We start from the raw sequence: 27100 nt of genomic DNA on the forward strand, positions 1-27100 counted from the left end.
TCTCAGGAGAGTTCGACGCTTCTGAAGATGTTAGCATCTTCTCAGGTCTTAAAGAGCTCCGGCCGGGGGCCGGATTTCCGGCTTTTGACCAAACGTCCGCCTCAACCAAACTGTAGTCTCCAGGCTAGACCGGAACGTGTCGGCGGCGACACATCTAAATTTGCAGTACCGTAATTCCGCCACACGTAGCGCTATCTGAAAAATCCCAACGGTTAGGGGTTAGGGGAGACGTTGCACTTTCCAGCAAATATCGGGTTAATACGGCAACTTCACAGCTGTAGCTGCAGAGAGTGTAATTAATCCGGGGGGCACTGATTTAATAGACGGTAAATTGCGAAAATAACTTGCTGGATATTGAAAGTTCCGGTTGTTGTGGATACATGGGTAAGTATATAATCTCACAGGACATTTAAAGAACTACTTACAATTAAAATAAGGAAGATTTATCAGACGTTTGAAACTTAGGCGTAAAGAGCTCCGTCTGGGGGCCAGACTTTCAAACAAAGCGAGCATTGGACCAAACGGCCTGCCTCAACTGAACTGTAGATAATAGACAAAGATGTCTGCCAATCAGAATTCTAGCTCCCGTGTTCTTGACCAATGACTGTAAGACGTTTTGTAGAAAAGAAGCGCATGGGTTCGGTTAGGCGGTTAAATCAAATGCGATATGAAAGAAGATGGAGTTTGTCTCACCCGGTAAAGAAACACGTTTACTTGAGAAAGGAATTAAAAACAGGTGGCGCTGGGCATGGCTAGAGGAAAGGGGACAAGACGGGAAGCTGGCGAAAATTTTTACAAAAGGGGGGCTTTTAGGAAGTTGCTCAAAGTCTAAACTGGTATTGTTGTGATTGTAAGATGTAAAGTTTACCTTCGACCTTTAATGGCATTAAAAGGAACTTTTGTTTTTCCACTGAAAGCTCTGGTTTGCACAATAAATGCCATGTGGGTGAAATTTTATGGATGATACTCTGATGTCCCATTCTCCTGAAGGCAGCACAGAGCTGCACCACCAGAAACCGACAGAAACACTGAAGAGAAGAAGAGCTATGATTAATGTAGTTACAGTTCTATCCATGTTTTAATGTTGCAGAGCTCAGTCGGTTTGCAAATAGTTCAAAGTTTAAACTGGCATGTTGTACATCTTTTATCTGGTCATTTTGTGGAATATTTAACAACTAGAAAATGGCACAAAATAAGAATATTTTTTCCACTCTGATTGGCTGCTGTTAGGCCTACCAATTTTAACTTGAATGTTCATTAAATTTTTTGTAGACACCTGTGAAAATAATTTCTATTGACATTGCGTTTTTGTTCTCTGGGAAATTATCTTGATGATAAATACAGAATCAAGCATAAAAATCAAAACATCTACAATGGTGATAGTAATATTAATAATAAAATAATAGTCAGTGCAAAGTAGCCTGCAAATTACTTGGTGTGGGGGGAGGGACCTGGATATGGGATGGGGCTGCTGGCCAGAAAAAGGTTGAGAAACTGATTTAGTTGGAAATGTTCCATGTTCTAAATTACTTGCAAAAACATTGTCTGAAAGGACTCTTATTTAATGTTGAGGGATTTTTGCCTGTAAGGCAAACCTTTAGGGCACAGACATTTTACATTTTGTTTTGAGTTGAAATGTACTGAAGTCTTATTTAAGTTTGAGTGTTTAGCTTGTTAATTGTATTGTTAGAAGCAATTGTTTGCACTATTCAAAGACACTTTTTATTAAACTGTGGCAATAGCAACGCTATAGTTCATTTCTATCACCACTATAAGTTTCAGGCTCAGGATGTTTTTTTACTTTAAGCCCTGGTTAAGCATCCTATACTTTAACAGTCTATTAATTACAAGCAGTAAATCTGGTGAAGGAGCAACTGCAGCCTAACTCCAGATAACTGGTTTATGATGAATTAAAAAGCTAATAGTTTATAACCACGTTGCTCTATAAAACAGCAGGATGGCAAAAAAGTAGTTTAATAATCTGCACAATTAGCACTTGAAAAGCAAAACAAAAATAGGTGGCGTTCTGTACATGTTTAGGTTTTTATACAAACATTGTAGAAACTATTTTTTTCTGGAATTAAAATCAGTTTAGCAGCACATCTTTTACGTTAAAGCGATTAGATAAACTTCCACATGTTTTTTTGTTTTTTTTGCTTTAAATGCCATTTAAAACTGAACCCGTTGTTTTTCCCCTCAAGGTTATCATCAGATCGAGAATCACACACTGATGCAGAGGCTGAGTGGAAACCTTAGGAGGGCGCTCAGGATAAAACTGTTACACTTGCAACATCCCTCGGTGAAATTCACACCAAAGACTCGGTCTGTAATTTATGTTCTCCGTTCCTAACAAATGTCAACCACGAAATGCAATTTACAAAAAAAGAAAAAAAGAAAAATTGGCACAGAAATGGTTGATTTCTTAAGCTGTGGTGAGAGAATGAAGTAAATAGTCAGCCTGTAAGTCACCATGAAGCTCAATAACCACTTGTGACGCACATTCATCTTCCAACATCTGGCAGCATTTAAGTAGTCATCAGTTCTCCTCTGACAACCAGCCACAAATAAATCACATTTATTTATTCTAAATGGTACTTAGTCTTAAACACATAATTGGCCAGGTTATTTCCCCACACCTTTTTCCTTCAAGCTGTGCTACTGTGCGCTACATTAATGGTTTTCAATCACATTTTGAAGCATATTAAGGTATTAAAGACCTTGAAGACTAGTCGAAACAATGCTTCAAACAGCTAAAGTAACAATCTCCAACGGCCTTTCTATTGATCGTCTGCTGGGGCAAATTGTGCCAGAAAATAATCATGTGCAACATATGATTATTAGAAAACATACTGTAAAATACTTGATTTTAAATGTTGGGTTATAGGACAGGGTTTATATTTTATTAGCAATATATATTTTAATTTGAAAGGAAGAAGGACCCATTTTAAGCCTGACAAAATAAAAACAAACATTTTCTTCATTCCAATCTAATCCATAAGAACTGACAAAAAAAAACCATGTACACCATCAAAACAGTTTACAGAAAATATTACACTTGTAAACCGTTTTGATGGTGTACATGTTATGTTTTGTTGGTCAGTTCTGACCTATTAAATTGCGTTGAGGTTTGTCAAGTTACTAAATGAGTCCAAGTCTAAAACTCTCTTGGTAGTTGGGGTCCTATTAAGTGATATGCAGATTTTTTTTTAGTTATTTTTTTTTTTTTTGAGAAATTTGAGTACTTTGTTAAATGGTAAACAAAAAAAATAACTACAATAAAAACCATTATAATTGTGCATTTTTGGGGGGAAAACTAATTACTAAATTGTATCCTGCAAGTGTCTAAACTTTGGGATTTTGTTCCACTTGGCAGAGTTCGAACACAACTGGCCTAAGTTATACCTTCATAGTTTACATGAAGTATTTATGCACAGCTTAATAATATCACACAACTGTTACCCAGTTTTGTTTTTTTTCACAGCCACTAATTGGTATCAGAGTCTTAGAGCAGCAGAGTGTGGTACAGACTTGACACAAAGAGCTTCGTATAAAGTCAGTGGAAACATCCTTTTTGGGAAAGGGTCTGATGTTTTAGAACTGAAGTTCTGTGGTTAAACCACTATGAGTATCATTTCTTTCTTTTTGTTTTTTTTTTTTTTTTAGGTTTAGTTCTGCGAATTCCTTTTATATGTAAATGCAAAAGATATACAATTATTGTTATGAGTGTCACGGTTCTTTACAGATTGACTGTAACCATAATTACTAAATATTTTTAAGCTATTTTAAAATATGAATAAAAACAGTAGTTGGCAAGAAAAAAGTAACTAGCCCAGTGGCATTTCTGAGTTTGTTGCACGACTTCTGCTGCTTGAGAGAGTGGAGATCAGAGTAATAGTTCCCCAACCTAAATAACCACCAGCTTACAAACGACACTGCAGATGCTAAAAGGAGAACATTAATAGGCAAATTAGAAGTGCCTAGATGCTAAGATGACACTGAAGTTTTTCTGCATGTGTGCCCAGCAGTACTTGTTTTAATTTGGAGGACTTAACCTTGCATTTTGTCTAAGTTTGCATTGAACTGCATTTGAGCTTGGTGACAACGGTAACAAACTGATGCAACAATAGGCTTGTGGCTAAAAAAAATCTTTGAATGTGGTTTACTAAAACTGCTGATATATTTAGCTTGAGAGAGAGAAAACTAAAGATTGTTTTATATTTAACAAAACTAAAGAGGCGTCGTTAAACATTACTAAGGCAACGCCGTTTTAAATGTCAGCTTAGTAAGCTACAACCATTGTGTGTAATGATGTGAAGACAATAAGCTGAACCAAGCAGTGCTAGCTAGCTAGCTAGCTAATGTCAGCCTGTTTGGCTTCTGTGACTCTACAAAACAGAAGAATGAAAAGATAATATACTTTACTTGAAAACTACAATTATATTTAGCAAGTTTATTTCGGATTCTTGCAAAAAATATATATCGATATTAGAGATCACATTATTACAACTGTAATAATCAATGTTATATTACTTTACTAGCAGGAGGAACACATGTTGCTCTTCTGTTTTAAATGAGAGCATTTACGTTTACATTTTTTTGTAAATGGTACTTAAAAGAAATGTTATTTCCACCCTAACAGGCTGTTTAAATGACAGTCAGTAGTAACACAGAACAGACATAATCCATCCTTTTATATTGCATTGTGACAACTCACCAGCCTGATAGTCATATAACGCTCTGGCACAGATTCCTCTGTCTGACGTTTCCTCTACAGTCATTTCATAATTGTTGCTCTCATCGACCTGCAAGAGAAACGACATTAACTCACGCAGCAGATTCAGGTACGTCTTATGATTGAAGTGTCTTTCTGCAGAGAGGAGAACACCAACCTGGGCAGGCTCTTCATAAGGTGTTTCTTCAACATACGAGTTAGCAGCTGGTGCCTCCTCTGGGGAAAAAATATAAAACACAAAAACATAAAAAATGAAATACTGCGAGATTAGGGACCGTCACCTGCCAGCATGTGGCAGCACAAACAACCAAGCAGAAAAAAAAAAAAAAGCTACTCAAAGTAAACAAAGATAGCTCATTTAAATAAATGGCAGGGTTGTGAAAACTGATCAATGATGGGTTAAAGGTGATGGGAAATGAAATGAACCCCACCTTTCCTCTCTTCCTGGGGAGGAGTCTCCTGCTCCTGCTCATCTTTCTCAAATGTGGCCTGATCATCATTCAAATCCGGCTCTTTAGGACCCAAAACACAAGCACAGACACGCAGGTAGACAATGGAGCACATTCACAAGTCCACACAGGTTCAACGCCGCCACCGGACCCACTTAGAGCGTTCGTTACGTTAAAAAAAAAAAAAAAAAAAACAACATAGGGAGTCCACAGGACGAGCTGAGCGTAAAGCGTGATGAAGAATGAAAATTAACATCATGAGAAATGTGGAGAGGATGACAAATATGACGAATGAAACAGGTTTTTGTGTGTAAAAGCCGGAACATGAGTTATACCAGTCATTCGCCGCTTTAAGCTGTAACACTGCCTTATTTCCAACACTGACGTGTCAGAGCAGCACATTCTCATATCGAGAAGAATCTTTGAAAAATCTGAAAGGTGTGGCGTGCTGCTGTATTCAGCCCATCTGACTCAGTACTTTGCAGAATCGCATTTCACTGTAATAACAGCTTTCAGAGTATGTCTAATAGATTTGCACATCTGGTGGAAATATTTCTCCTCATTCTTTGCAGAAATCTCAAGTTCTGACAGTCTGAACAGAGAGCAGTCTCGCCGCACATTGGGGCCTGGGCCTGTGTTACACCAGAGTTGCCATGGAAATCCTGGCTGCTTCTCTGAATAACGTCGTCCTTACCTGCACCTGTCAGCTTAGGTCGACAGCCACGTCCGTTTGCATTTTCAGAAGATGGACTGAACAACGCTCTGACATGTACTGATTTATAGCTTTAAATTTCCCCACATCTCTGGGCCATAGGTGAACTGTATTTACTAATATGGTGACTTATGAATTTACTGGTTGCTATCTTGTGTCATCAGAATAACGGGGGCTGAATACAAATCAAATCCCACACTTTCACGTTTTAATGTGTGAATCAGCCACGTGTTATTTTTGATGAAAGCCATTTTTTGGAAATATTTTACTCAGGAAGTTGATTCTCAGTAATAAATCAATCAGAAGTAGTGGGTGTGAGTAACATCTCAGATTTCCTATCACTTTTTGTTTTGCTACAATTACTTTTGATATGACTTGGGTTTAGATGAAGGTGTGTTTCAGTCTTCCTGTCAATATGTGTATGTTTGTGCATGTGTGTGTGTGTGTGTGTGTTAAGCTCAGACCTGTGGCACGGACAACAGCAGCTGGCACAGGAGAAGGAGAAGCTTGGCGCGGAGGTGAGCCGGCTCGCTCAGATTCGTACGCTTGCTTAGACAGAAAAGGGCTTCGAAGTCGCCCTGAGCAGACGAAACAAGCACACCCCCCAAACACGGGTCCACAAATGGATGAGAGAGAAGACAAGGAGGAGGCAGACTCAGCGGAGGAAGAGACATGGTTACGGAGACAGAGTTAAGTACGACCATGAGGCAAACTAGACAGTCTGATGAAAAGCTTTGAGTATGTACCGTCACACCTACCACTCCCTGACGGCAAGTCAGGAAAGTGTTACGCTGATGCAAGGTTGGCTAGGGCAAATTAAGCAAGCCGTTAGATGCTTCTGCTGGGGCAATACCTGGCTGAGGGCTGTCGGGGGCAGCAGAGGGAGCGTCCGAGTCGCTGGGAGTCACTCCTCGCTCCCGCTGCTTGAACATTTCCCTGGGGTTCACGGCGCGCTGAGAGATCAGAGAAGCCGCTTCCTACAGAAAAAAAAAGAAAAAAAAAAGAAAAAAACAGTATAATACGACAAAACGCCTAAAATCTAGATTCATTAGTAGGCGAAAAAGTTTTAGTAAAGATTTTTTTTTTTTTTTTTTAAGAAATTTGTGCTGCAGATCTAAACTGGAAGAAGGAAACAGAGCTTCAAAGATGTGAAGCTTAAAGAGGGCGAGAGCCGAGGGAAAAGGTGCTTCAGGAGAGACTGTCTTTTTTTTTTGGGAAGGAAAACTCACGTTGGCTTTCTCCACAGAGTCGCCTCTCCTGACTGCTTTCCTCTGAGCTGCATCGTTCTGCTGCTGCTGCTCCTCCTGATGGTGTCGATATTAAGTTTGGCACGATTTTCACAAGATATGCGCACTACGCCTCTGGGTCATTCTGCCCTTTCGCCAAATCACACCACCGCATTTTACCCACAATCACCTTTTCGCACCCATCGATTATTCAGCAATTTAAAATGGTATCCGTTTTCCTCTTTGTAGAAATAAGTAAATATAATAATTGGTGAAGCATGGATCAGAAATTTCTTGGGCGATGCAGATGTTCTGAAGAAAACTGGGGTTTGTGACAGAGGCTGCTGCGAGACGTTTTTCCCGTTTATGGAACAGACTGGATTTTTATTAAGCTTAAAAAAGTGTTTTGAGGCATTTAACAAGTTGTATTTTTAAAAGATTGACATTACAAATCAACAGAGTAAGTCAAATGGTTCAAACCAGTTCGAATTTCTAATAAAAAAGGTAACAAAAAGTAAGATATTTTTCAGAAAACCTGGCATGACACAGCTTCTCCACTGGTTTTGGTTTGATCCATATTTATTGGAGTCACACAAACATGTTTGATAGCAGACTCCCAGTAAATGTCGTAAATTGTTTTAATCGTAAACTGCTCAGCTATGTAAATCATTAACTAAAAGTGTGTGCCAGTGATCAAGTCTGTAGGTGTACGTTTGTCTGTGCCAGTGTGACTAGAAGTCACTTGCAGTGTTATATTTTCTTTTCTTTTATTGTACATCTATTTTTTGTAACCTGCCGAGAGACTGCAGATGAGATTTAGCTTATGCCATAATCCATCAAATGGTGACATTTATGTTTGAGCTGCACACAGTCCCTTTTCAAAGAAAGTTTACTTTCATTATTAAAGGATTTATTGTCAAAGCGAGGGCAAAAATTTCCACTGTCAATGTCCAAAACGTCCTGCAGGGGGCGCTGTTATTTTTCACTGATCAACCCAAACAATATCAACACAGGTATGAAATGGCGAAGAAGGAAAATGCCCAGCACTCCTCAGCTACCAAAACAGTGTTTTATAGTAAACCAACTCCACTTAAATAAGAATCTGTTGTTCATCCCAGTCAGCAGACTGAAGAGCTGAAAAGCATTTAGTCGGCTGTCAGAGTCAGACACTCACCCAGCGTTGCTTTTCCTGCTCTTTGCTCTCAGCTTCCAGCTGCTGTTGATACTTCCTGCCAGGAAATAAACAAGGAGGACGATCCCGTTAAAAGATGCTGTTACGAACAAGCCAGAACCAGAGCACACGCTCCCTACTTTTGTTGATCGATTTGAGAAGATCTCTCCTTGTCCCTTTTGTCCCTCTGCGCTGCCTCTTTGGTCTCTCGGTCTTTCCTCTCCCTCTCCAGCTTCTGGCGCTCCTCCTCGGCCTTGCGACGGTCCTCCAGGCGACGCTTCTCCTCTTCTTTCTAAAAAAAAACAAAAAACAAAAACAAAAAACAACGGATCAGAATTCGTTTGAAATTTTACACCATTAAAAACAGAGAGAGAGACAGTCTCATCACTTCCATAAACAACTTCAACCTCAAAAACCTGTAGGAGTTTCAATATAGTTCAAAAATATTTAGCACTTCCTTTTAGACCAAGATAGGAACTTGGACGGTTTTTCTTTTTTCTCTACACAAAATGTTTCCATGGTGCCAACCAAGCAGATTCAGTGTGCAAGCAGAATCTGCTGCACAAGACTGATGTCAGTCTTGCGACCATCTGAGGTCAGAGCGAACCTCCACAGATCTCCATGGAAACGGTTCTACAACTGACGTACCTCTGCCTGTGCCCAGAAGTTGTCTTTATTGGTCTTCCTTATTTCTGACATGGCGTTGGTTTTCTGGTACACTGAACCCTGAGGGGAGACAAAAGCACAAAACACTGTTTAAGTATAAAACAGATACATAAAACCCACAGCAATGCAAAGTGTTTGTTAAACCAGACACCAAAGCACCTCGCCTCTATGTTTTAGCTCTTCTAGATTCATTAAAGCTGCAGTATGTAACTTTTATAAAAGCATGTTTGATTGTTTGAGGAAGATAACATGTGGGAAAAAAATAAAATAATAATACAAATATCAAGCTCCTCCAAACCCTCTTAGTGCCAAAGACAACCAATCAGAGCCAAGGGGAATGCGTTAGTGCCGTCTGTCACTTTTGTGTACGCGCTGCTAAATGTGCAAACAGCAGAGACACAAGAAGAACTGCTCACCTGCCGTCATCGGTGGCTAAGCCAACTAGCCTGAGCATTCGTGACAGGCTCCGTTATAGGCAGAGAGCAAACAGAGGGTGCGAGCAGCGCATACACAAGCTTGATTGACAGTACCGAGACCCTCCTGGCTCTAATTGGTTGTTTCTGACCGATCTGTATTTCTGCTGATTTTTTCACAGATCATCTGTCTCGTCCTATACTTTCATAGTGACAGCTTTATTAGATATGTAAAAAAAAAAAAAAAAAAACAAATAAAAACAAAAACATCTTTCATAAAAGTTACACAGAGCAATTTTAAAGTAAAATATACAGATATATTTTATGTTCTATGTCTACACTGATAAAAATGCGTTGAGATCTCTTATGCTGTTGGGGAGGGAGCGTACCACGGGCCCCTGAGGGCCGCTGTCCTGGAAGCGGTTGGAGGCTTCCTTGTGGAAGCTGTAGTTTGCTCCTGAAGCTTTGGCCACCTTCTGCATGATCGCCTCAGGCTCCACATCCTCATCTGCTCTGGCATTGATGGTGACATGGGCCCCCTGGAGCCGCGGGGAAAAAAAAAAAAAAAGACTTCAGTGCTCTTTCAGCGCACAACCACATTTTAAATGTTGCAACAAGCAGCCGCCATGCGAATCAAAAAGAGAGTAAGTCACTTTCAGAAAGACCAAGGTTAATCAGCTCAATCCAACTGAGAATCTGCGGCCAGACATGATGATGAGATTGAGGTGTTAGGTCAGGGTGCACCGATTGCAGTTTTCTGGCCGATCACTGATCGTTAAAAAGCCTGACCAATTTAAATATTGACTAATACCGATTTTCAGAGCTGACTGATCGGCACATCGCTAGTATTTTGAAAACATTTCTGTCTCCAGAGGCAAAAGACGTACCTCAAAAGATTAGCAAAAATATTTTGAAAACCATGAATCATTTCCTTGAACTTCAAAAAGTGTGTGTTACTTTGTGTTGATCTATCGCTTAAAGTGTATTAAGGTTTATAGTTAAGTTAATGTGAAAATGTTCTAGGGCTTTTCCAAAGCCCTGAATTGTTTACTATCATAATCTTTTCAGAAACTACAACTTTTAGCAGCAGAACTACAAACTAAATAGAGCTAATGTTGTGCAACCTTGAGGCTAACTCACTTCTACCATCAGAACTGGATGCAGTGATAAAAAAAGGACAATTTTGCCCTTTTTTGTTTAGTATCATTAGGTAGAATCATAATTATAATTTAGACATGTGACTACTAAATACCCAGATGTTAAGTGCAAACTTTCAATAAACAACTAAGATTCAAAAAAGAGTTTTTGCCAATCCTGTGATGGCAATTTTCTCAGCAACTGTGCTGACAGAAAATGATGCAGGATAAAACTACATGCCTTTTCTGACATTTTGCAGCAACGGCAAGGTGTAAAAAGTTAAGCTAGAAGATAAATACATAACCTTTTTCTTGCGCACTACCCGTCACGCTTTTTTTAAAATCATTTTTTCACTGTAAAAAAAAAAAAAAAACAGAAAAAGTTGCACATTTCATGTAGCCTCAAACATTCGCCATTACCTTGAGGAAATTGGCCATGGCGCTGACGTGGTTTGCACATATTCCCTTCCTGGCATCTTTCACACCCTCTCCGGTCTGAAACGCAAACCATTATCGAAGCGTTTAACGAGGGGTGACTGCGCCGCGCGTTTAATTAAACGCAGGACAGAAACCATGCAGCACTGACCCAGTTGATGAGGACATATTTCGGCAGACCGGAATTGGGATCCTGGACCCGGCAGAAAGCATACATCACTTTTCCACTGTTGAGCTCCTCAACCAGCTCCTCCAGGCCTCCATCTGATGCACAAACATTGTGGAAGAATTCGATGGCTTCTTGTGGTTTGTTGTGTAACTGTGGACATATTTCCCCCCCCTCTTGCAAATGTTGGGCTTTAGAAAGCAAAGACCAGCAGTTCTTTTGTGCTCAGATTCGAGCACCACGACTGCATGCTGACAGAGACATTCCTGCACGCATTTGATAACGACAACAACAACAACTGGGTTATTTACCTCCTTTTTCTACCAGGCGAATGTCATTGCTGTTTCCCTCGTAGGTGAACAAGGCCCTGTGGAAAACAGAAGGATGTACAGCGTTTTATCACTCATTAACCCTTTTTAAGCATTCATGACACTTAAGCCCCTCTTCACACAAGATCTTTTAGGGAAGTAGAGTTGTGTAAATACGGCTGCTGCAGTTTTAATCCTCTTTAGAAACAGACATGTTAGTAAACTTTCTAGGCTGCTGGCCTTTGTCTTAATTGAAGGTTTCATATAATTTTATTTGCTTGGCAATTCAAACTATTTTGTGTGTTTTACATGAAGCAGAAAATGACAGAAGTATCTACCAGGTTTTAACTAGAGATGCATCAATCACACAGACTGGGTCACTGAAGGTATTCAGACATCATTTTAAATACTTTTCATAAATATGAATCAAGACTAAAATCTTCCACTAAATGTACATATGCATCAACCAACAGCTTGGTGCTATACTAAAGTAAAGTAACCATTCCAATGGGATAATCTTATAAATTAATTCACTTTCTGTTGGATTTAAAATGTCTATCAAAGCAAACGGGTCACACTTTTCTTTTTTAAAGTGACATAGTCCATAATGGGGCACAAAAAAAGCGGAAGGGTTAAAAAAAAAAATCAGAAATCGGTATCGGACAGGGGAAGCCAGATCAGTGAAGTTTCTACTTTTAACCAAAGACAAACACTGAAAATACATTTCCTTCCTATTTGCAAAGTGCAAACTACTTCTTAGAATCAGAAACCAGCTCTCTCCAAAGCAAAGTCAGATCCCTATTCTCCTTTTGTTTCATCCAGTCTGCAAAACATAACGGGAAGAAAAATAACTAGAGTTACTGAATAAGTGAAAGAGGGCTGTAAAAAGATAAAAAAAAAAAAAAAGAAACACAGGGAAACATTCAGAACATACATTTAGAGGGAGGTCCGAGCTATAAAGGATTCCCGGAGCATTTCCCCTTTGGATTAAGTAATTCAGGTCGGAGTTAAACACTGCAGCGGTCATCAACAGGTTTCTATCTAGAGGCAGTGTCAGCGCTGTGAGGTTTGTTATCTGAAAGAGGAAGTCTCTCAATTTGCCTCGCACATACTCAGTCATGTTTAGCCTCTATCTCGCCAGGAAGTGGGTGAAATAGGTGAAAGACTTACCTCATATACTTTATTAGATCATTTAACAAGTGCTACAAATATACATGAGGTAACATTTCACTAAAATTACATGCTTCCGTGATTACCAGGTATTAGGTTAGCATATTCCAAACCTTAAACATTCCTGCCAATCAGTTGTCAGCACGACAATTCATCCCATGAGAAGAACTCTAATTTATACTGAGGTTATTATTATCGTAAATTCCAGCAGGCAAATACTAATAGAAATCAAGTTACCATGTAAGTTAATCAAATTCAATGCAACTTATTTGACGACACACTAAAAGCTAGCAAACATTGTAAGCTAACCCGAACCTCTTGTGAGGCGCTAGCGCCGCTTTAAAGGTGGTGCCCCTTACCAGTTCGTGTCGGATTTTTCATCCACTACTTCTTTATAGGCAGCTGTTAACGCAGGGCCATTTTTGCTGAGGTTAACAGCCATCGTTTTTGCCGAGTACAGCTATGGAGGTAGCTCTCTGTGGGCTGCGCCCTTCCTGCAGGAGGAGTGGCAGCGATGCTGACTTTCAGCGACATTCGCCCAGGGTGTGCTCCATATTAGGCGCCGAGACTCCCGGATGGAGGGGCTCCTCAACACGTTTTCGCTTGATAATATACATGACTGCAATTTCATGTCCTGTCCGAATCATTTCTAAGAAGCACCGCTTTGTTTCTCAAGAGGATTGGTATATAGACGAATATTTCCCTTTTTAAATAATGTGTAGTTCTGCCTCCGTAAAAGCCGCGCATGCGAATTTGTTAATCAAATGTACCCCAGTGTGCGTCGGTGAAAGGTAATCAGTGGCCATCTACAAACAGACACCCCCTGGGCAAGAAGCGTTTTAAAGGCCCCCGAGTTATAAAAACTAAAGACACTTCAAATAAAGGTTCGTGCTGAACCTGCAAAAGTATTCACTATATATATTTTTTTCCCCAACTACAAACTTCAGTGGATTTTAATCAATCAATCAATCAATCAAATTTTATTTGTATAGCACATTTCAGCAGCAAGGCATTTCAAAGTGCTTCACATAATTAAAATAAAAGCAGCATGTGACATTGTTTATGTGTTAAAACAACACAAGCAGCACAACTACACAAATAAAAACATAAAAATATACATAGTCAGCTCCCACAGTCAATATGTGTAAAAGGACTTTCATTGTAATTAGGATTTTTTTACCAATGTTCCTTGGAGAAATTTGTATTTCAAAATAACTCAAGCTCAGACTGGCGGGCAGTTTCGAAGTCTCGCCATTGGTTCTCAATCGGATTTCAGCGAGGACTTTGATTAGGCCGTTCTGAGATATGAATACGCCTTGATCTGGCCAGGGGACGATAATCTTTACTATTCAAATTGTCTTTATTTGTACTTAAATGCAAAAATATATAGAACTGAGGAACACTGAAAAGAATACACCAGGTTTTAAAAAAACTGCCAATTAAAAGATAGGTTGCTTTATGGTAAAGTTTAAGAACCACAACGGCATTTATTTTATTAGGTAACAAAGCAAACATTTAAAATGAGAAGTACATTTTGTTGAGGGGGGAAAAAAAGAAACATTTAAATAATTTCAGTTCCATATTAGCCAAAGTTATATCGTGAACTTCGGTGGAGAACCTTGAGTTAAATAATTTATTTAGACATGTCATCACCGATGTGCACAATGTAATTATTGCATGTCTAGTGTCATCCTCCCACTGAGAGGTGAAATTCTGCACCAGCCCCAACTATTTTGCAGGCCCTAACAGGTATTCCTTCCAGTACTGCCCTTCACTTAGCTCGCATCATGTTGCCACCACTGTGTGTCACCGAGAAGGTGTTGATGTTCTGCCATCCAAAGTGTTTTGCATGTAGGTCAAACAAAACAACTTGGGTCTTCGTTCACATGTCTGAACTTCCCTCTTTGGGTTTTAGCAAATTGCACACAGGACTTTTCATCTTGACAGTTTCGTACAGGCCACATTCGTGCACGCGTGACTAACGGCTCACAAGTTTCCTTAACACTTTCAGTTTATGTGAAATGTTTTTAATGTGAAATGTTTATGCCTCTTTCGACACCATCACTGGCTCACTAGCTCATCGTATAAACACACAAACACCCAAACAGACAGCAGTAAACCAAGATGAACTTTATTTTCATGTTATAACAATGTCATTATTAGTTATCTTGTTTCTACTATGTAAAGACATGTAGGTTCACGGTGAAGTATAATTTACTCCAAATTTTCAGATGCGTGAAGGCAGGTTCTGCATTCCGACAAAAGCCATGACATTAGTACTGTTCAAGCAGGTTCCCCGTGTCTTTGAACGGGACGAACAACCCAATTTGGGGCCAAGGTCTTGACAGCTAATTTACGGTTAACGACACATCCTCCAAGATATATAAAAATGAGGGTTAAGGCTAATAAATGTTTTAGTTTGAGGTGTTAGGCAGATGAAATGTAACAAAATCCCTGATATCTGGCAAATGGCTGTGAGAAGGTTCTCCAGAGTGCAAAGCATGCCAAAGCTGCCTATAAAAAATTATACGGCGCACGCTGGATAGAGAAATTAAAATGTGGCATCGCTCGTATTTATACTCGAGGGCGAATTGAGCTGCACAGCTGGAACATGTAAATAGATGACTGCACTTGAACTGAATTTATAGAGCAACTGGATCATGCAGCTAAGCCTTTCACTGCATATAGAGAATATACTTTTAACGCTTTAGAATGCATTGGGTTTTTTTTCTAGGACTTGTTTTTAACTGGCTTCTATAACAACAGCTAATAATAATCTATGTTATGTGCCTAATTCAGTGTTAATTCTACAAAGCTTCTACAATCAGTCATGCTTAACTATGCACCTTCCTTGTGTTAAACCTATTCAATAATGCCTCAATAGCAGAAAATAAAAACAAAAAACATTTCCCTTTATATTGGCAGCACCAGCATAATGAGACACAATCACAACTTTTCTTATCTGCCTTGTCCAGCAGTGGAGTATATTAAAAATATGACATCATGACACTTCACAATCACGTTCAGTTTTTGTGACATAAAGAAAAATAATAAGCCTAAAACTAAAAGCTTTCGAAAAATACAGTCACATATGTATAACCCAGACAAAATGTGTTACTGTCAGTTAAATCCAAAATAAAACTTTGCAGACCCCTCATGAACATGACAAAAAAAAAGAAAAAAAAAACAACAAAGCTTCATATCATCTGTTTAAAGCAATTTATAGTGTCATCATATTTAACGTGTCAAGTAACTAAGTGCTCATGACTTAAAATGGCAAAGTTTTGCACAGACTCCTCAACAACAAGGGACACCACCATAAACTAGAGGGTCCTTGTATTACAGTAAAACAGTAGCGTGTAAGTCTCATTATGACATCTGAAAGCTCATGAAATCCTGATGTTCTTTGATGAATATCAAAAGTCCTGCAGAGGGATAGTGAGGATGACAGTACTTCTTACACAGCATTTATTTGTGCGCAACACATTGCCTCTTCATGAAAAATTGGCTTTTTCTTCTTTTTTATTTTTTCCTAAGGTGAATAGAGATGAGCACTGTACATAAAGGGAAGATAATATAATGGGTCGATGCTCGTCAAGTCTGATAACTTGGTTAGATACCTGAGTAACTGTACCAACGGGGTGGAGCACAGCGGAGCATTAAGTGGAGGACTAGCCGTGTTTGTAGCTACGTTACACAAAATGACAGTAGTATTGTTTTGCACAATGAAAAGATCAGTGACCGGTGGTTATTTCTATCGTATACAAGTGCAATGACAACGTGTGTGAGAGTAGGGGAATGGAAATCTAGCCCATGGGGTCCCAGAACACTGACTCTAAAACAGTAGCTCTCCAGTGTCTTCAAAACTGTAAAATTATTTTTGAGTTTCAATTACTGACGACAACCGAGACTAATTTGTTTTTGTTTTTTTTTTTCTTTTGAGTTTCACATTATTTTGGGGTAGAGACAGTTACTGCCAACAGATAATCGATCTGCCGTACCCTTTTGTGTTCAACAAGAAACATTCTGTCTCAATTGCACATCTACTAAACAGTCTAACACAGAAAGGCCACTAAATACATGAAAGTACAGAAATAAGAAGAAATCCAGTAGGGTGCATGAAGTACCTCTGAAATGAAGGAAAAGCCACTCTCCTAGATCGAAGAGTTTGCATCTCTGCAGAACAATAGCACGACGATGAGAATGAAGCGTATGAATAACAACCGTGATAATTCACGACAGAATGACTACCAGTTTACAGTCAGTGTGTGGCATCAGGGACTGTAAAGAAATTCCAGTATTCCATATGGGAGCGCTTTAAGTAGGCCGCCGGGTCCTGCTCTGCAGATCTATACCGGTAATGAAGGACAGCACATTGTAGCAGCTCAGCACACCAAAAGCCAAGAGGCGCCGTACCGCGTTGGATCGCTTCCTTCTCAAAATGTGGGCTGTTTTGTTTTTTAAACTTTTCGTTTCCCTCATCTCCGTTGTTCATTTGTATCAAGTAACAAATCCTTTGTGGGTTCTTTTGTTCTCGTTTGTATTTTGATCTCCCTGGTGTTCTCACATAGCATACTTCTGTGTCCATTCTCTTGCTAGTTTGTTGTACCTGGAAAAAGCAAGCAACAGTTTAGATTGGTTTCAAGTTGGATGCTGTACTCTTTATAAACCAGTGGTGTCCAAAAACCTCAAGTTAAATGCACTTGCAGGCCCCAATAGTGTCATTAATTTTTATTTAAAAAATAAAAAAAGAAAAATTGGGAAATGATTTTATCGTGAAATTTTCAATTGTTCCAACAATAAACTGGAAATGCCATATTTTGTTGAAAAGTTCAAAGAAGACTATTGAAAGGATACATTGTGGAGGCAAAATATAAAATAGGTATCTTATATCTGCCTTTTTTTATTTTTTTTTTTAGAAAACTTCTTAGAAGATTAGCTCTGATCTAAAATGTATTCCTAAACGGTTCTCAGCAACAAGCACATATAAAGCAGGTCGCTCTCTTTGCAAACACTTGCTGCATTTAGCCAAGTTTAATCCCTGGTTGCACCGAAGTCGTCATTTGAGTAAAACCAGCTAATTGGTTATTGAACATATTAAATGAGAATTTGTCCAAGTGGCCAAAAGCCTCACAAAATTATTTTAAGGGCAGTAAATGACCATTAGGACACACTTTGGAAACCTCTGATTTAAGTTTATTTCCCTAAAAACCAACCAACCAAACAAACAAAAAAATCAGAATGCACTCACTTTTCCCTGTCAGCTTTGTATGTATGAGCAATCTCTGGAACCAGAGGGTCATCTGGATTTGGATCACAAAGAAGGGAGCAGATAGACAATAATACTGTGGAGAAATAAATGAAAAGCTTAAAAGTTAGACAATAAATTTAATAACTGTCAACTGGAGAAAAATATTCAATATCTAAAAAACACATCTTGTCCAAAAATCACAACATACAGAAGTCTAACCAGATTTTAGGTGTTGGCAATCTACATGCGGACATGATGTTGAGGTTAGCTTTCTTCCAGCCTCTCCGTTGTAGTTTCTCCTTTAACTCAAATTGCTATAAATGTGACCAGAGTCAATCTCCCTGGGTTAATCTTCTGAGATGATAACCTGCTTCTTAGTACTACTTAAGCACATTAGTACTACTAATGTCATTTGAACCTGGAAATTACTTTCCCATAATCTTCTACTTTACACCATTAGTCAGCTGTTGTCACTGTGAAGTCCACAATCAAAGTTTTTACATAAGTTACATTCACCGACATCAAAAGGTTCCTCCTCTGCCAGGACTGTAGTTGCTTTAGCTTCTGTGATCTGAGGATCGCAGCCAGGAAAAAGGCAAATTACGGAATCTGATTAAAAACTGCGAAATCAGAACAATGCAGCAATAACACCAGACTGTTCACGGCAGTTTTGACAACAGCCATAACTTTCACAGCCATTATTTGTGATTATTTCACATCGGCTGCATTCTAAAAATAAATTAAAACCACTTATAGCCCAGAGGAGCTTTGTAATATTCACCGATTTTGCAAAGATTAAAGGCTGAGTGGTGTCTGAGTTTCAGAGGAGCATTAACCAGCCAGACATGCAGCAGCAAATTCACTTAATAATAGACAATTCTTGGGGTCATGATAGTTTTACAATGTTAATAAGCAGTACTTCGGATATATCATAAAATTAAAATATCATAACATGAACAGTTCAAACTGTTGAAAATATGGCTTTGATGAGAGTATTCATTTGTCCACCTCCAGAAATACTTCTAGTGCACTTTCCACTTCCATTAATGACCATTTCTGTTTTGACATCTGACTGCATTAATGTTTTAAATGTCAGTAAGGGCTACATGACATTAGACAAAGATAATATGCAAGATAATTTTGGTGAATACTGTGATATTTTGGACTAGTTTGGTCCTGGTTCATCTGCTTTACAAAGATTAAAATATGGGGCTAAGACAACTACACTGCTTCCTGAAAATGGTTCCTCCAATGGAAAAGCATCTCTGAAAGAAAACTCATGTGTTGAAGCTGTTCAACAGTAACAGTATGAGGCCCAGACTGCTACTATCCTCTTACACACACATCACTGCACATTACAGAAACTAAAGAGTTCCACATCCCTCCGGTCCAAATGTAATGGAATTTCTTTTAGCAAAATGAAAATGTCAGAAATGTCTACAAAGTTAAATACATTTTGAATCCCACATTTGAAGCAATAATTTGACCAAAAATCCATAATCTGTACATTTCAGCCAATTTAAAATTTCTATTTTGTCCAGCAAAAAATTTCTCTAGAGAAAAAGGTGATCTAACTTTTTTGCATCAAATATCCTCTTCATCAATGTATTGTCACATATAAGAGTGACTTTGTAATATTCTACATCCTCAATAGAACAGGTTAGAATTTAGAAATTTGACTTGAAAAAAATAAAAAACCAAAAAAAAAAAAAAAAAGAAACATGCAAAAACATATACATTCTCATTCTGTTTCTGTCAGAAGTCAAAGTTATATTTGCAGGGAGAAAATAATAATAATAAAAAAAAAAATTATATATATATATATATATATATATATATATATATATATATATATATATTAATTACCTTGCTACATATAATACTTAATGAACTTTGTTGGTTTAAATATCCTATTTGCTACAAAACATTTGAGAAAATGCACCAATCGCATCAATATTTTCAATTACTATATCACCCACCTCTACTTTTATCAGTGCTAGTGATTCCTTTAGCAACTAACCGGTATTTACCTTTTGACACTGTGAGTGCAGGTGACCACTGTGACCTCAGGATGTCCAGACAAATACTTCCATTGCTGTTGATATTAGGGTGGTATATTTTTGTTGTGAATGCAACCTGTGGCAAAACATGAAATAACATAAAAGTAGTCAAGAACCATCTGCATTCTACTAGTATTAATGAGTTAATCGTGCCAAACTGGAAAACTACTAAAGTGTAAGACAACTCTTACTTTTGGTGGTTTGAAGGGATAATCTGTTGGAAAGTGAATGGTGAGGAAAAACACTCCACTCTGGTATGGGCTGTCACTCTGGTGGCATAGAAACAGAAACAAAGTTACAATACATTTAAATAAAATCGCTTCATATTTTAGCTGAAAGTTGGAAACAGATGTACTTACTGGACCCATTATTGTTGCCTGCCAATGAAACACTATTTAGAAAAAAAAAAACTATTATATAAATTTGATATACTGATATAAAATTCAAAATACACAACAGAAAATATTTATTTTGTGCAACAAGACAATATATTTTTAGCCAGGGTGTCCTGGTATTAGTATTATTATTACATTTAGCCAAACGTCCATAACACAATACTTACAGTCATCACCGACTGGTCCAGCAGAACACTGGGCAGGAGGGTCCCTCTGCAGGTCGGACAGTTCCTTGAAGAAAAACAAGGAACCATTTAAATGCATTTTTATAAAGGCTTAACAAACAAACTTGCAGTTTTATTAAACAATCTTTTATAGCTAATGATTCAACTATTATTACCGTAACATAAATGTACAAAAAAACAACAGTACTTTCTGTTTATCTTAAACCAGTCCACATTTTAAGCTCACACTACATAGGGACAGTTTTTACTATGAGTGCAAACTTTCAGGAATCTCCAACTTATCTCCATGACTCAAAGTTCAAACTAAAGTATTTTTTAAGTTGTATGACTAAGTGAGATTAGTCACAACTTCTCTGGAGCATACGTGGCAAAAGAAGTTGCAGCTGGCAAAGACCAAACTAAGTTTTAGAGTTGTTCAAGTTTGTTTCGTAATGCAGCTTAAAACTGTAGTTTTTTTTTTTTTTAATCTTAACTGCAAAACCTGGAAGGAATTTGTTAATAAGCACATTAATATATTTAACAGTAAAAAAATGTGACCTACTGGCTAAGGTTATTACAAGTCAATTCCCTAATACTTATTCCAATTGTTTTTTGTTTTTTTTAAAGGCAAACCCCATTTTTTTTGTTTTGATATAAAAGTCCGACTTATGCAACATATTTCTTATGAAACATGGCAATAAGTTTTACAACTAAAAGTGTTTTTTGTAAGTAATTCAAATTATCCAACGTGTCTAAAATATAAGTAGCACAAAACTTAATCAGAAACGTTTTACATTAAAAAATGATTTAAAAAAAAGTGATCTACTTGTAGCAAAATAAAACTATTCACCTTCTCTGCTATTAACCACAAATCCAACCCAACAACAAATAAACATATTAACACAATCAACACAGACAGCAAAACACTAGACTCTTAAATAGAAATCAATCCTGTTATTTAACGTCACTTGAAAGGAAGCCTATTATATAAATACACACCATAGCCTGCTCCAGTGGCCCATTTGCCATTCCATATATGGCAACACTGACTGTAGGGTTCAAATTTGGCAACCACCGTGCAGCTGTCATTCAGCGAGTAAATACATCATCCGCTACAGCGTTAGAGAGAAACTATACTAAAAGGATTCTGACCACTGAAAAGCTGGGAAATTATCCGGAAATCTTTGCCATGGCAACCAGTCAATCCAACGTCCCCACTTCATAAACGTACCGATAAAAGCTAGCCAAACGTTAATCTGTGAACTGACTTCTGAACTACTTTTATCCCAACAGAAGGACAGGACACATTGCAAAGTTTTTTTGTTTTTTTTTTTAAATAGAAAACATTTCAGCCAAACAAGCAACAATATTTAAAAAGCGGTTCACGGATTATTGTGTGCCAACATCACTGTAGCAATGCACCAACTGGGCCAGTGGTGGTCAACTCGCCTTTGTCTTTGAATTATTTTGAAAAACAGCCCAAAAAAACACAGAATTGAGGCTAAATTTAACCGTAGAAATGTAACACCAAGATACCTCTTTAAACAGCGAGCCATTTTAAAAGAGAAACATCCACGACAATGTTTGGCCTGCTATGAAAGCAAAAAAAAAAAAAAAAATACACTCACCTTCTGAATTCTTTTCAACGCCATTGCTCCAGTGGCTGGCTATGCTAGGTAGCCTGTCAGCTAACAGTTAGCACCTCAGACATACAATTAGGATTCTGTGGCCGCGTACCGATGAATTCAGCTCTGCCTTCAGTCAAGAAATCACGTCTGAGATGCGGGAGGTATGGGCGTTTGGGCAGGAGCACAACTAGTGCGATAAACCTTGTGTCTTTTTTGTCGCTCTTACTTCAGACAGCAACAAAACATCCGGAGATATTTTAGCAGTGTGTGTCTGACTCCTCTTCGTGCTAAGCGAACAGTTGCTATCGCGAGACCTATGTAACAAGGGTTCAGAGTAATATAAATATATATATATACTGCTCAAAAAAATAAAGGGAACATTTCACTTTACTTTTGTGTGTGGCTCCAAATCCAGGCCTCTATTGGTTAATACATTTGATTTCCATTGATGATTTTTGTGTGATTTTGTTGTCAGCACATTCAACTTTGTACAGAACAAAGTATTCAATGAGAATATTTCATTCATTCAGATCTAGGATGTGTTATTTGAGTGTTCCCTTTATTTTTTTGAGCAGTGTTTATATATATATATATATATATATATATATATATATATATATATATATATATATATATATATATATATATATATATATATGTTTCTATATATATATAGAAACCCCACAAATATTCTGCAATATTTAGTTTTGAATTAAGCATACGCCAATTCAAAATCTTACTGTCCTGTGCTCAAGTTATTCTAAAAAAGTGACTAAAAGTGATAGGCATTTGGAACCGCTTGTAACTTCACCCACCTTGACAAAGGTTCGTGATTATGGCCCTAAAGTTCCAGTTCAGGTTGGTCCAGTATGGCAGACCATAACATATTCGTTCACAAGTTTTTAGGCGATTCTAGTAATACATGTTTTTTGTTTTTCCTCTGGTAAAAAAGGCTTCTTTCTCTAAGCCCTACTCTGAAGACCAGGTAAAGAGAAACAGATTGTCAGATTGCTGTGACATGTAAACCACAACAAGTTCACCTTGGAAATGACTGTTCCTTCAGTGTATCTGCTTGTTTCTTGAAAGCTTGCCTGATCAGTGTCTGTGTTGTCTTTTCTTCAGTTTTGCAAAATGTTCAAATTTTTTGCACCACTCCTCATTTTCATCTGTAAGATGTTTGAAGGTCACATCTGAAAAGAATAATTTAAAAAAAAATAAAATAAAATAAAACAGACTTTTTATTTAGTCAGGTTATCTAATTTGCTCAATATTAAAATTTGTTATTTGATCTCAATAATTTATGTGTGGGGGTTAAAAAAGGAAATATTGTTAGGAAATGTAAGGAAAACTTTGCTGGGACAGCTGAACTTTTTCTCAGGTATATAGTAGTCTAGAACTGATTAATTGGTTTAATAAATGTTTCATCACAATAGCTAAACAAGATTCAAAACAATTTCTTTTTCTTTTTGGTAAAAAAAAGAAGAAAAATCAAGGCTTCAGTAATAATATTTATTACTACATAATTTAAACTTTTAAAACTGTGTGGCTCTCGTATTGTTTAATGTAAGCACATGTCTGATTTAAAAGTAATTTTTGCAGTTCTTTCAGACATTTCTTTTCATAGGAGAGGTTTTCGTTTGCATAAGACATAATGTATTCGGTGACTCCAGGTGTCCACAAGATGTCACTATTTGAAAAGAACAAAAGTACAGCAATCACTCAACAAGCTCGAAGTATCGTGAACCTTTCACTTAAAGATATTTTTGCAAAGTTTATTTTTATTTTATCTTTAAACTGAAACTCCTTGTCTCATTAGTGGAAAACTGTTTGTTTTCAGATAATCTGTTTTTTTGTTTTTTTTATAAGTGGGGATGTGCATAACAATGGATCAGAAGCAATGAAAGTCAAACGGGTATATTATTTTCATGTATATAAAGAAAAAAAAAAGCAGGGGGGGGGGGGGGTCTTTGGAATTGTTCATTCAACACCCAATCACTGTAAAGGCATATTCATCTGAGTCAGCTGCATGCTCTGGTTTCTGCACGGCCTTGTCTCGCAGAACCGCATGAGCTCCCCTTTATATGTCTTAAACAAGGGTGAAAAAAGACCTCTCATTATTTTAGAGAGTGTGCATGAATGGGACGTAGTGTTCATTCTTCTTAAATGGCTGATTCAGTGTCAGGTTGACGATCCTATCGTCAATGTGACACTGAGAGGGACCATTTTCCTTTGGAAAACTGAAGATTCCTTCAGATAATATCTTATTGTTTGCTCATCTCGGTGCTCTCAATGACCTGCCTGTCCTCGGGGCCTGCCAGTAATCAGATTCAGTGAGCAGCAGAGGTAGCAGTTTGGGTCTTGTGCAGCAGGGGCCTTGTGTTCTCAGTTTGTCTACTTGGAGAGGCCATTTATCAGCATGCGGTTTTCAGACAAAGTCAAGCCCACGCGTTGTTGTCTTTAAGCCTCAGTTCACAAAGCCTCCCAGGGTCGCCCTACTGTAGCTCCTTCTGCAGTCCCAAATTATGACTCTTTGCTTTCCATTGCTTGTTTTAAACCAGCGGGGCTTGTAGCTGCCAGAAAACAGCAGGGACCTCTGCAACGGAGATTAAAATGCTGGCTTGTAACATTTCGAGGAAATGTGTAGTAATGTTTGTGTCTTTATGATTAAAACATCGCTGAAATAGAAGGGGATTTCCCACCGGTGCCTATGGTTGTTTTTAGTTTTAGTCTCAAAATTCTCGCATTATCCGAGGTTTAAATGTGTCAGAAAGAGCGACTGTGTGAGGTTATATGTTTTCTGAGGATTATAGTGATGTAGTGTTATCTGGAAGCACAGACTCAGCAGACTCCCGTGATCTATCTTTTTTTGATCACATGAAAGTTCAACTGTAAACGTTCCACTCACTGTGGAAATCATACTAATGCTGCGTCTGTGCCTCTGCACATTCCCTTCAATAGCACTTCTTTTTTTTTTTTTTTTTGTTCCCATGGTTGCCATGACAAAGCACATATGCTTGCTGTCATTTTCAAAATTAACTTAAATGGCTCCTGCTAATGTCTAAATTATCCAATAAAAGCACTACCAATTAATGGCAGTGCACAAGCCTGGGCTCACAGTCCCCCCGAGGTGTCCTACCTTCGGTCAGTCTATTAGCTTTCTGAGGGCTCTCTTATGGAACAAAGATCCATTGTTCCTGCGTACTAAGAGATATTTGTTCACTCCTTGTATCAGTGGTCTTGATTTGATTATACACACAGGCAATATGTGCAAGCAGTGCTCATGTTTGCAGTGAAGTCAGCACTCTGCACAATCAAATAATTCTTGAGCTGAGCAACTGGAAAAAAGGGTCATTATGTATGGAGCAATCAGAAGTTCATGGCTCATTTCCTTAGCTGTGATTTGATTTTGCTTGTCAGTGTTAAGGTGGCCTCTGACCTGGAAAGTTTCTGAGTTTTTCTTTGTTTTGTTTTGTGTTTTTTTCCCCCTCAAGTGTTTATCTTTACTTTTGTAGCTTTCGTTGCAGGTATAAGTTTAAAAGTCAAATCAAATATTAAAAGCAAATACTAGTGAGTTTTTCCATACGTCTATGGCTTTCTCTAAGGCATTGAGACAAGTCAGCACACGAGTGAGAGCTTTTCTTATTTTGTTATAGTTTTTTTTGGCTTGCAGGGCCAGTCTGATGTAATCATATAAACATTTATAGATTCAAGGATGTGCTTATTAAACGGTTTTAACAAGCATGCAAGGGATTTAGTTTTAATTACAAGAAAAGGTTCTCACACTAAGACAAGCCTTTAAGCAACATTTTGCAACATCTTAGCTTGCTAGATAGACAGATAGATAGATAGATAGATAGATAGATAGATAGATAGATAGATAGATAGATAGATAGATAGATAGATAGATAGATCTTTTCACAATTTGTCACTTAAAAAACACAGCTGAATAGACTTTCTTGAAATCTTTTGAATGATACAAAGAAGTTTTTTTTGTTTGTTTTGCTGAATGTTTTACAAAATGCAAAAAATATGATGTATATGCAAATTCTATGCGGGGTGGGAAAATACACATCGGTCTAAACACAATACACCTACTATGAAACACGGTGGGGACAGAGGAAGTTAAGTTAGCAAGGAGTTAAATACGCGCCGTAGCTAAAGTGGGACCATTTGAATCTAACCACATTGATGTTAGAATGGCCCAAAGTTCAGAGATAAAACCGGTTCAGAATTTTTGTCAAGACTTAAGCAAATTTGTTTTACAGACTCTCTCCATCCAGTCTGACTTCTGAGTTTGTGTGCAACAAGATAATAATAATAAAAAAACAAAATAAAAATGATAACATAATGTATTTTTCTGCAATTCTCTAACTGTGAGCCTGCTTTGTTTCATTTTTATTTATTTATGTTTTTTACTCCCCTTACTGTTCTCCTCCTTACTGCCCATCCATGGCTCCATGTTGTCCAGCCTAGTTTCTCGCTGCTCCGGTTGATTTAAACTTCAAATTATTGTCTGAAGATATTTACGAGTTTGGTTAGTGGCTCTCTTCTAGAGTAGATATTTTCTTACGAGAGCGGCTAAGAGAAACAGACACTTCATATTTGAATCCCAGAGTATCAAGAAGCCGTAGATTGCTATGTGTCATGATATTCTCATATTCTGCTATTTTAATTTATTTGATGGTTAGAAGAACCAGTATTTTGTTTAATAATCTTTTTTTTAAAACATGCATTTTTTTTTATTAACTGAATACATATTATTTTAAAATCTTGAGTCAAAAAGTTTTGGTAAAAGCTGTGTAGTTGTGTCCTTGTACATAAACTGTTGAGTGTAACTAATGTACTTGCTTTTTCCATAAGAACGTCGTTTTCCTGTCACACTCTTGGGAATCAGTGAGTCTCGGTTATGGATTCCTTCTCTTAATTACATGTTCTTTTATTAATGATTGATTATTTTATTTCATGAAAGCGAAATAAATAAATAAATTAAAAAAAACAGTCTGGAATCAAATCCAGCC

General features: G+C 37.7%; 2 protein-coding genes and 1 long non-coding RNA gene across 8 annotated transcripts in view; 1 reads left to right on the plus strand and 2 right to left on the minus strand.

The window, feature by feature from the left end:
• Nucleotides 1–13146, minus strand: part of dbnlb (drebrin-like b) — a 17348-nt gene extending 4202 nt beyond the window's left edge. Inside the window, exons 1-14 of one of the 5 annotated variants that reach the window (XM_015057636.1) lie at nucleotides 12944–13146; nucleotides 11418–11473; nucleotides 11092–11204; nucleotides 10926–11000; nucleotides 9759–9908; nucleotides 8939–9016; nucleotides 8431–8582; nucleotides 8294–8348; nucleotides 7123–7197; nucleotides 6747–6870; nucleotides 6358–6471; nucleotides 5164–5244; nucleotides 4890–4948; nucleotides 4715–4802 (exon numbers count right to left, since the gene is read on the minus strand). In XM_015057636.1, coding sequence (XP_014913122.1) covers nucleotides 4715–4802; nucleotides 4890–4948; nucleotides 5164–5244; nucleotides 6358–6471; nucleotides 6747–6870; nucleotides 7123–7197; nucleotides 8294–8348; nucleotides 8431–8582; nucleotides 8939–9016; nucleotides 9759–9908; nucleotides 10926–11000; nucleotides 11092–11204; nucleotides 11418–11473; nucleotides 12944–13026 — 1303 coding nt within the window. In that variant the 5' untranslated portion in view covers nucleotides 13027–13146. Of the gene's footprint in view, nucleotides 1–4714; nucleotides 4803–4889; nucleotides 4949–5163; nucleotides 5245–6357; nucleotides 6472–6746; nucleotides 6871–7122; nucleotides 7200–8292; nucleotides 8349–8430; nucleotides 8583–8938; nucleotides 9017–9758; nucleotides 9909–10925; nucleotides 11001–11091; nucleotides 11205–11417; nucleotides 11474–12943 lie in introns of all 5 variants that reach the window. The other 4 variants (XM_015057639.1, XM_015057638.1, XM_015057637.1 and 1 more) reach the window with 4 other exon arrangements.
• On the plus strand, nucleotides 1356–25635 carry LOC106962959 (uncharacterized). Its single transcript, XR_001428086.1, has 3 exons — nucleotides 1356–1812; nucleotides 22999–23006; nucleotides 25622–25635. It is a non-coding gene; the product is annotated as an uncharacterized LOC106962959 (long non-coding RNA).
• Nucleotides 16789–22176, minus strand: ube2d4 (ubiquitin conjugating enzyme E2 D4). 2 transcript variants are annotated; one of them, XM_015057642.1, is made up of 7 exons: nucleotides 22083–22176; nucleotides 20458–20521; nucleotides 20255–20286; nucleotides 20087–20164; nucleotides 19866–19971; nucleotides 17836–17929; nucleotides 16789–17193 (listed from the first exon to the last, which is right to left on the minus strand). In XM_015057642.1, exons 1-7 carry the CDS (start codon nucleotides 22104–22106, stop codon nucleotides 17148–17150), a joined length of 444 nt encoding a protein of 147 aa, XP_014913128.1. In that variant the 5' UTR covers nucleotides 22107–22176; the 3' UTR covers nucleotides 16789–17147. The 2 variants fall into 2 exon arrangements, with proteins under 2 accessions (XP_014913128.1, XP_014913127.1); XM_015057641.1 differs by lacking the exon at nucleotides 22083–22176 and adding an exon at nucleotides 21454–21585.
• Nucleotides 25636–27100: the final 1465 nt, after the last annotated feature.

The sequence above is a fragment of the Poecilia latipinna genome, unplaced genomic scaffold (genome assembly GCF_001443285.1).
Source record: "Poecilia latipinna isolate Pla-1442-1.1 unplaced genomic scaffold, P_latipinna-1.0 Scaffold1477, whole genome shotgun sequence".
Classification (NCBI taxonomy): domain Eukaryota; kingdom Metazoa; phylum Chordata; class Actinopteri; order Cyprinodontiformes; family Poeciliidae; genus Poecilia; species Poecilia latipinna.

Coding starts and splice junctions, on each gene's coding strand:
- ube2d4 (XM_015057641.1), bottom strand. CDS start 21,543: ATGACAGCTGCACGGTGGTTGCCAAATTTGAACCCTACAGTCAGTGTT. Junction 20,165..20,254: donor AGGCAACAATAATGGGTCCA/GTAAGTACATCT, acceptor CTATGCCACCAG/AGTGACAGCCCATACCAGAG. Junction 17,194..17,835: donor TACAAAGCTGACAGGGAAAA/GTGAGTGCATTC, acceptor TGCTTTTTCCAG/GTACAACAAACTAGCAAGAG.